Source organism: Vanellus vanellus (genome assembly GCF_965231255.1).
Source record: "Vanellus vanellus genome assembly, chromosome: 4".
Classification (NCBI taxonomy): domain Eukaryota; kingdom Metazoa; phylum Chordata; class Aves; order Charadriiformes; family Charadriidae; genus Vanellus; species Vanellus vanellus.
Window position 1 is genome coordinate 40,716,875 of NC_138909.1, and position 10,566 is coordinate 40,727,440.

The window sequence follows — 10,566 nt, forward strand, 5'->3', positions numbered from 1 at the left end:
GTTTTTATTTATATGTATTACAGTAGATATAGGTTTTGAAAGTCATAGTTAGTAACTAGGGCTCCTCTTTGTCACTATGAGATAATATGAAATACAGCTCAGTCCCAAATATGATCTATTACTCCCCATGCTAGCGGGGCAGAAGGCAAGACTCGTTTATTGATTTATTGATTCTACAGGAAAAATCTAGGTTATTACCAGAACTGCAGCAGAAATCAGACACTGATACATTTTCCTAATTGTCTCTGCTTGGACAACCAACTGATGCAGTTGCTCTTGGACTCCCAGGGCAGTTTTATTGATGTATAGGCTGCAGCGAATGAAGGACTGTCCCAGGTCCCCGTACTCACTGAAGACAGCCACAGCTGACTGTCAGTCAGGAGCACCAGCAAACAGGCAGACAGAATTGGGCAGAGTATGGAAGAGTGAGAGTATAAAATGATGAGAGATTACTTTCAAAAACCCGCAATTAACTCAGTGGTTACCCCACAAGTGGGATATTTGGAAAAGAACCCAGAGACGGATCAACAAATTAGTTTGGGCAAATGCTCGCTCTCTCTTTAATAGGACGAGGGGGAATGGCTTCAAACTGGAAGAAGGTAGATTTAGATTAGATATTAGGAAGAAATTCTTCACTTTGAGAGTGGTGAGGCACCGGAACAGGTTGCCCAGGGAAGTTGTGGAAGCCCCATCCCTGGAGGTTTTCAACCTGGTCTAGTGGGAGGTGTCCCCACCCATGGCAGGAGGGTTGGAACTCAATGATCTTCAAGGTTCCTTCCAACCTAAACCATACTATGATTCTACCCGCTGAGCAAACTGGTGCTGGCATGGCACGGGAGTGCCAAGGGCAGAAGGGGTAAAGAACAGTGTCTTATGGGGACAAGGGACAGTGGGAGCTATAGCCCTACTACACTCAGTTTTCGTTGTTCATGTACTCTTGCCCACAAATAAAATAGTACTTGATTCAGAGCTGAGTCAGGTTAACAGAATGAAAGTGCCGGATTTTGCCTTACTCCTGCCATATTGATGAAATACTCCATTATACAAGTTAAAAAAATTGACTTTCACAAGTAGAGGTAAATAATTTTATAGTTACATGAAAATAATTTGTAAATATTCCAGTTGGCTTAATTTTATAAGAGTATATGCACAGAAACATATTGGCCAGCCACTCTTTTTACTTAGTAACATGTATTACAATAGACTTTACAAATAATTTCATATTGAGATCATATCTAAATATATCAGGCTTTGTCCTTTCGTTTGCCTAAAATAGTTTATTACTGAAATTCTTAACAGAAAGTTATATGCAAGATAAGAAAAGTCCTTGCAACATGCTAAATTTCTGCGCCCTTCATGGAAAACAAAAGTGAATGGTAAAACTGAAGTTGAATGGTAAAACTGAAGTGTTGATTCCCCCCCCCCCAGGGAATGTTTGATTTTAAAATGTATAGATTGAATAGGTATATACTAACTAGTTATCTGGTAAATAAGAAACAAAACAAAGCCATTTCTTCTCGTTATGTCTAGATAAGACATATTCAATATTCAGCAATTCAGTTTAATCTGTAATACCATGTAATTCAGAGTTAATGTACCTAGTACGCAAAATTGCCCAAGCATACACTGCCAACCTCAGGTGTCCTCTCTGAATAAACAACTTAAGAGCATTATGAAGTATGAATCTGTATTTACAGAATCTTTGCTATATTCCATCTCCCAAATAAGGCGGTGCAAAATCCAGCATTATCAGGGAACATTTACTCTGCGCTGGACCAGGAGCCCCATGCGCAAACAAGGGTGGCACACACAATACACAGTAACTATGAGAACGTAACTCTCTATATGGCCCTTTTTAGCTTATTCATACAGGCAAATGAAAGCGGTAAGAGATACAAAATCAAAACACTGTGTTTGGACTAGTGTAATTTATATTTCTAGATAAAGACTTTCCAATTTTTCTGTCAATTGACATTTTTGTTGTGTGCAAGATCTGCCACTGCACAGAAGGTAACTCCTGCCTTTGGTGTATAGTTTACATCACCTAGAAGCTTCCAATCTTGTTTTGAGGTGCAATATTTGTTTCTATTACTTTGTGCCATGCAATACTAACCAGAAAAGTTAGGTGTTCACTTTTCTATGTATATACCCTCCCACTTTACAAAAAAAAAAAAAAAAAAAAAAGGCATTTTGAAACAGACAATAAACTGGAAACTGGCTTTCCAGTCAGGTGTCTTTCAGCATTTGAAAAGCTTCGCTGGCAGGTAGCTTCACATAGAAAAATTGATGCCAAAGAATGAATGATGCTATACATCAGAAATAGATTTAAGTGCATGCCTGAAAACCTGACTTATTAATGTGCTACTAAAAAAGATGCAAGCACCCCTTTCTAATAAGCAGCTATACTGGTTTCTGCAGAAATTATTTCAAAATAAATGTTAGTCACTGCCATATGTCTCGTGTCAGTGAATATATTTATGCTTTGTCACAGCGTAACCCACACGACTGACTTAAAAAAGCAGAAAAAGTAACACTAAATCAACATAGACATGCACTTTAAACTCTTAGTCAAAATAATACATACATTTCACAGTGATCAAGCTTGTAAGTATACAACCATATACTTTTTAAAAATAGGCAACAAGTCAGGAAGAGATTCAGCCATATCCTGCAACAGGCTGGATATTTCATACACCTTCTGCCTAGCATATATTTTTTTTCTTTTTAATGTAAAAGAGCAGAACCTAAGATATACCTATGTTTTAAAATTAAGAAATCACACTATTTTTTCTTTACAGCTCTGAATAGAAAACAGTTTTACAGTGTGTACCCCACAGACAATAATATTGTGGGGAAGGGGCCTAAGGATACTGTGCTTGCACTGGATGCAAAATATTTCATCTTTAGATACCAACATAATACATGGCAGATGTTTAGGCTGGGATTCAAACAATTATTGAGTTTTTAGCTTTTACCTCCTGTATATCCTGGCTTTTTGGCATAGATTTCAGCCACATCTGAACCAAAAATACAGAAAAAGGGGGGGGTTAAAAACAGAGAACTCCAGTACAAATCACATTTTGCTTCTCCTTACAGTTTCCCTTCTCGGTTTCCTAGAAACCAAAAAGCATCTAGATATAAAGCCCTGGCTGCAGTGACCTATAAATCCCTGTAAAAGGAATTCAGAATTCAGTCCAAAATGATGACACATTCATAGCTTCACACATTACAGCTGTTAGTATTAGTGTAGGGCAGGGGGAGAAAATCAAACTAATTTTATCTTAAGACAAAGTGTTAATGCAGTGTTAAGGAGTTGTGGAAACCAGGTGAAAAAAGTGCAACTGTTATTTACTTATTATTATTACACATATTACAGTAATAACTAATTGAATATTTATACTTTAAGATGGATTTTACATGGAAATCATAACGTGATGCAGTAAAAACTTAAAATCTGATGTTTATAAAGAAAACATCAGAAGACGGTTAAATGAAATACTGTATTATATTTGATAAACTCGGTTTTCTTTAAATTCTCTACAAAGGAAATAGATTTCACATACCTTTGAAATGTTACTTGATCGACTTGTGGAACGCCCTGGGGATTTGTCATTCTGGAAAACAAAATTAAAAGATGAGGAAAGTTATGTCATTCAAATTCTACCCGAGAAAGAGTCTTTTTGAGCGTACAGCGTTTCTCTTCCTCTATTTCTCTTCAGTTTGGCTACTGACGTGCAATGGTAGACCGCTCAATGAATAAATCAGTACAATATTCATGCAAAGTACATCAGTAAAAGTTGAAAATAGTTCTGTAAGATATTAATGTTAGCACTTAATTACTGTGGAATTATTTGGATTTTTTTAAAAAACAACATTGTGAGTGAAAGATTCATCATAGCTTCTCATGCAAACTGGTACTCTTGTATGACAGGAATGTTTCATGACAAATAATAAAATCCACCAAGTTAGACTGGACACATCCCTGCTCAAAAAGTGGAATTCACCTTTTCGGGAAGATTAACCCAGTACTATATGTCTTCCCGGCCTGACATTTTCTGAGAACAACTAATAGTAACCAGTAATAGATATAGTTCAATTTAACACCTACCCCTCCATCCCCTCTCATCCTCACCCACCCCCACCCCCCCCAACACCATCGGCTGAAATACACTAATAAAGTTTACGTTGAATAGCTACATTTCTATAGCACAATTTTTTTTTTTATTTTTTTTTTTTCTGGCAATTCAAAGGAGGAAGTGAAGCAGTGGTTTGATAATTCGTTCACTATTTACACTTGCCCAGCACTAGACTCAGCTTCATGTACACTGAAAATGTAACTGATATTTCAGAAACAGTGTTCCTCCCCTGGGTAAATGCACATATCTTAGGGAGGTCACGGAAATGTTTTTCTCAGCACTGAGAATGGGGATTAAAACCCTAAGGCGAATTATTCATATAAACAAGACTGATTTTTACCTAGAAGCGGTTGAACTAGATACCATTTATGCAAGATAGATTGTTAAATTACTTATTCAGGGTGGGGGTCAGGGGGGAACAGGGGGACAAAACCCAAAGTAAACTTTTCACCTGTGCAGCTTCCATTTGCAACGCATGCATCGCTGGGGCAGGCAGGCACATACATGAAGAATTTGATGCATACACGTCCATAAAAGGCTTTCAACTTGACTATGACCCATCCTTCATTAAAGAACTAATACAGAAGCTTCCAGTTAAAAAAGGCTAAATTTCCTACTCTGTTAATGTACATGTCTAGACTAGAAATTAGTATTTCCCCTATAATTTGTAGCACAGAACAATTCTGTAATGGCAAAAATGACAAAAAAAAAAAAAAAACCAACACCCAAACCCAACCTTAGGTTATTTGTCAGGCAACATTTAGAAAAAAATACTTTCCCATTTTTATCTCAAAACAGCTGCTTTGACCTCAACCCCAGCAAGCACACCCAAATGAAAAACACAGTTAGATATGAATTTATTAGTTTCTACAGAAAGTTTCAAGCCTACTTGTTTCACAAACTTACTATAGCTCTCTTCCTTCGGACCGTAGGTAGCTTGTGGTTTTGTTCCATCCCTCAGCACCATCAATCTTTTGCACTGCAAATACTAATCTACTGCCCTATCTCTCTTTTTACCTTGTCTTCACTAGCATTAATTAGCATAACGTACTTCTGCCCTCAGAAAACCAGTGTCACTGAACTCCCTGACCCTACATCATTCTCCATTTTATTCCACCATACCAGCTAATTCTCAGGACTTAACCCACCTTCAGGTTTGTGTCTCAGAGTTTCTTCTTTTTTAGGAAGCATTAAAAAAACGTTGTTCACGTTATGCACTCATTTATTACATCTTGTCCTTGAGGCTGGCCCTGCTTTGAACAGGGAAGTGAACCAGACGATTCCTTCTGACCGAAAGTATTCCATGATTCAAATATTACTTCTGTGATGCATTATCCACTGTAGCTTTGCTAATAAATTAATAATTGCTTACACTTTCTAGACAACATTAAATATATACAGTTTTGAATGTGTTCATTTATACCCATTGAAAATATAGTTCAGATATTCTGGGTCAGTGTTCAGAGATGCTCTGCTTTGACCTCAAAATAATAGAAGTTATGGACCCATGAAATTAATTCTCCTTTTGTGGTTAAAAATTATGGACGGGGATCATAGCTGAGAAACTCCCCGCTAAAAGCATGCAAACTTCATCCTCCATCACTTGGACTAAAGAAATATTTTGTGTTTTCTGACAGTGCAGTGAAGTCTGGAACTCCAACTTCCTTTCTTTTAATAATCTGTCATCCAAGATTCATTTTCAAACTCTGTTTCCTGACTACAGCTCTCTAGGCTTTTCACATGATCCATTCTTCATTATGGCACATATCTCCTTCACTTTAGTTACAACAAGCTCTTGACCCTCTAACTGAAAGGTCCTAGCATCATACACTGAATGGTCTAAGCTGAAGGACAGAGTGCTGGCTCTACAGTTTTTTGGAAAATAAATAAATAGATAAATAAATTTAATCATAATTTCCAAGTTCAGGTATTTCATGGTCGTTTATCCTGAAGAGCATATAAATAAAACACAAAATGTTGCATGAAATAACCATAGATAAATCCAAGATAGAAGTCTTCGTTCAAGTTCACATTGAATTGGCATGACTGTTCATACAAAGAAAGAACAGAATAGAAAAGTTATGGCAAAATCTCTTTTGAAATGTGTCCTTAAAGAACGTCTGTGTGCTTCTATTTTAATGGTTTATCTTTACAAAGTACTCACATTGTTAAGAATAATTGATTCCTTTTCTTACTGTAAGTAAAGAGGAACTATCTTTATTGAAGCACATTTTTCCTACAAGCTTGCTAAACACTAGGAAAAAGATTTTTTTATCCACACATTCAATATTAATTTACATTTGAAAGTTTACAGCCGAAGAAATATATGTTCAAACATCTACACATATTTTTGTGCATCAGGGAAATGTCTTATCGTGTCGTTCCAATCAGATTATTTCAAAGAAAGTAGCATTCGCCTTTTAGAATTAACACTTTGCAGCAGGAATTACTTAACGTCTATAACTAGGGCTCTTGATCTCCCTGACTGAGTTTTCTAAGTTTACACATACAGAGGTCTGGCCCTTAAGCAAAGTAAACCCAAAATATTCAGAGAGATCTCTTGCTAAAAATTCTCAAACTGTCTTTCTCTCCAGTCAACAAAACAGCGAAACACCTCCTGCCAAGATTCCTCCTGGCCATGACAGGTACGAGTTTTTCCGCTTGCACGTGGTATTATGCAGTCCAAAAAACCCACACTGGAAAGCCTCTCCTTATTTCCAGACATCCTGTACCACAAATATCTCATCTCTTCTGTCTTGTGTTACATCCTGCAAACACTCATCAGGTATCTCTTCAAAACTGTAATAGCACAGAAACAAGTTCCCGTAACTATTCCACTGGAATATCAAGAAAAAAATCAGTCTGCGTCTGTAAATTTCCTAAGGGTTCAGCTTTACCAAGATCACTTACAAGGATATAATTGCAAATGCAATTCAACCTTCAATGCAAATTCCGGGAGGAAGACAAAAGAGAAAAAATGCCACGAAATTTCAGATTATGACACGTTCATGAAACTGCTTTAGGAGGAAAGTTCTATGCACCGGTCCCACCATATCATACCAAGAAACCAACTCTGGTTGTAACAAGGAATTAAAAGAATTAAAAATAAAATAATAGCTAAATCTCTCTTTCTGCGTCAGTACACCACCTCCTAAAACCTTATTTCAGCACACGCCTGGCTTCCTGAACTGATTTTTTTTTGTTGTTTTTGCAGTGACCAGCCCATTAAACTTTCCGATGCTTAAGGACGCATTTTTTCCCAACTTGCAAATGTGACTTACATTGCTAACAAACAGTATTTTTACTAATGCAAGGGAATAACTAGGGTAGTAGTAACAAATGCCTAAAATACTGCTGTGAACAGTTCAGGCTCTCGTTCTGAGGAGGAAAGTGGTATATTAGCTGGTTGCTTTCTGACTCACGCTAAATTTTCATGTGCACCGTGAATGATTTAAAGTCTTGCTGGGTAGCAAAGCACATTTTAAACTAACTAATCCGTTTGCCTGGTTTCTTTCCTTTAGCTGCCCGTTGCTCTGCTCTGGCTCCGAGCATCCCTTGGGCTGGCTAACGGAGTGCACTTCACCTCTCCGAAGAGAGCACGATAGCATCAAGAACTAATCACAGTACCTCAACTCACAGGAGAATCTTAAGCAACAATGCCTGTCACACATGTACACCCAAACTAAACCCCTCCAAAAAAACCCACCTTTGCACAAAATATTTCGCTTTTGTTTTCTTTTCTGTGGGCTCTAACCTTTGCATCCCAGCGGTGCAACGCTGCTTCACGCATATCTGCACAGTCTTCAGGCTTAGAGTTCTATACATGATCGTAACGACAGATTTATTTCTACAAGTCCTATCACAACACATGACAAAAATAAATGTCTCGTAACTGTAAGCACAAGCCAAGCCAAACAAAAGCGGGTTTGCCTGCCTAAAGTTCCTTTTCACCTCCCTCCCTCCCCCCCCCCCCCCCCCCCCCCCCCCCCCCCCCTGCACAGGAGCCTCCTTTCAGCACCTTCTCTCTTCTGGAATTTTGAACAGGAGCAGAAACTGCTTTCAGTTTACGGCCTGAGCTATCAGATATGTAGATGATCTCAACTAGCAACGTCAGTCGCTGGAAACCTAAAGAGCATGCCCGTAATTAACTAAGATAGAATAGAAACACACTGTGAAATAACTGGGCATCATGCATAGTTTTACGCTGGAACCCAGAATGTTTTCAATACCAAAGAACAGCCGGGTTCAAAGTGCCAACTCACAGAAGAAAAGACTGCTAGGAATATTAAAAACTGTGATGCAGATGCAACCTTTAATTAAAATAATAATAAAATACAAATAATAATAGCTATTAGTAAAAATTAAATAAAATGTCAACAATATACATATAGTATAAAAAGGATTGTTTCTATTATTCATATATACTGTATCACACCTATATATAAATAAAGCATCTAAATGCATATAACATCTATCTATCTATATGAATGTATTTATAGGCATAGATATGTAAATGTATTCCCGCTCTTCCTAGTTACGTGCTACTGGGCATGGCCAGTGCCAGGATGACACCGTCTCCCGCAGTATGGCTATTGTTACGTTATTCAAGAACAACTTCACAGTTTCTCTTGTCGGGGTCTAAATTATTAAAACAAATACAAGCATGTACGTATTGATTTATGACTATTTATTCCAAGAAGATAATGTCAGTGTTACTTTTGACAGCGCATACAACCTGCCTCTTGGCCAGTTCGGACTTGCGGAGCCTTTTCTCTACGGGAAGGAGGGGCAGGGGGAAATCAGTTGCTGGGGATAGTTTCCTAACAACTTTCAGAGTAACTGGTGATTTCTAAACAGCTCTGACGTGGGGAAAGCAGATTTTAGCCCAAAAAGAATACTGAGAAAGCAGCTCATCAAGAGATTGACAGTTATCTCTTATTATTCATGGAATTATTTTCTGTGCCGTTACATATTTTATCTGATTTTTCCATACTTTCAAATATTCAACAGTTAGCCATCCTCTTATAAATGAATCATACCACTAAATCACCAAATATAAAGTTATTGATAGTTAAGTCTGTATTTGAAAATGTAAGAAAATTTATCTCCCTTCTTTGTAAACATGTAACTTGCCATTCTGACAAATTTTAGCTTCACTAACAAGTTCAACATTCATGTCAAATCACCTACAAGGTCAATAGGCAAAAAGCCTGTGGAGAAGGTAAATCTAAACAGCCTGAAGGTCTGTATTGTAAATCACAGCTGTACAAAACTGGCTGATTATCCCAAACAACGCTTCTGAGCATACCGAAGCATTTCAAACATGCCATTCTGACTGTCAGCTGTGGAAACTGACTACGTAAAACTAACTTCTTTATGTCACACTGGATTATTACCCTAGAAGTTGCATGTTTTCCATATTTGTATGTGGGTAGAAGAGTACATAGCAACGATCAAGGAACCTCTCTATTAGTGGGCTATCCTTACAGAAGAATAATCTACAGGTGCCTTACTTGTCATATGTCCTGTTACTTATTTTGCAACTAAGACATCTTTGTGATCAGATTTCCAGCACGTAAGACCATAAAAATCGCACATCGGTAATTCCACTGCGATAAGGTTTGGAGTTAAACATTTTAGAAAGTTATTTTCTTCTTCACCGTTTTTTCCTCTGAACAGAAATCTACAGTGCCACCAAACTGCCTGGCACAGACATATCACTGCGTTACTTATAGCCACTTCTTGCACTGGTATCTCTGGTGGGTTAGGTCCCTTTCCTCTCCTATCTTATACTGTCTTACTCCACATCAGTCTCACTGGACTCAGCGTAGCAGCTTTTTTTTAGTGTGAGCTGCTAATAAGCATGATAAATATCTCAGAATCTGATCCACCACCCTTTTGAGATGAAAATACTAATTACGATTTAATGAGGCTCAGAGCAATTTCCATCGCAGGCCAAGATGAGTCAATAGCATGCTTGCTGTTACAACATAAGGGTTTCACAGTGATGCTTCTACCTGCAATTACATGGACGACTTCCACGTTACAACATTACTTTCTCTGCATGGCACAGAAGTACAAGGTCAAAACCGGTTTAAAAATGAGAATAAATACACCATTACATTTAAAATAAAAATCCAGCACTGAATCAACCTTGAAGCGGAGCACAGGCGTGCACAGAATACAGTCAGAAAACAGCACATACTAAACCTTCACCTGACATAAGTGCAACTCCTTTAACAGCACACACAAAGAGCCAGATTTTACTTTGGTGTACCGTACTTAGCAAAAGTGAAAAGTTCCTAGAAATCCTCACCAAAATGACAAATGAAACAATCATGACGTTGGAAATAAGTTCAACACAAATCAGTAAACAAGAGAACATGTGTCACGTAGCTGCCCTTGACTGATCATGAGATAAGAAGCTAGC

At 37.8% G+C, this 10,566-nt stretch overlaps 1 protein-coding gene across 1 annotated transcript in view; it reads right to left on the bottom strand.

Moving 5' to 3' along the window:
- Positions 1 to 10,566, bottom strand: part of MARCHF1 (membrane associated ring-CH-type finger 1) — a gene marked incomplete at its 5' end in the record, with an annotated part of 97,147 nt that overhangs the window by 47,069 nt on the left and 39,512 nt on the right. Inside the window, one exon of the mRNA XM_082482524.1 lies at positions 3,564 to 3,614. Coding sequence (XP_082338650.1) covers positions 3,564 to 3,614 — 51 coding nt within the window. The remainder of the gene's footprint in view (positions 1 to 3,563; positions 3,615 to 10,566) is intronic.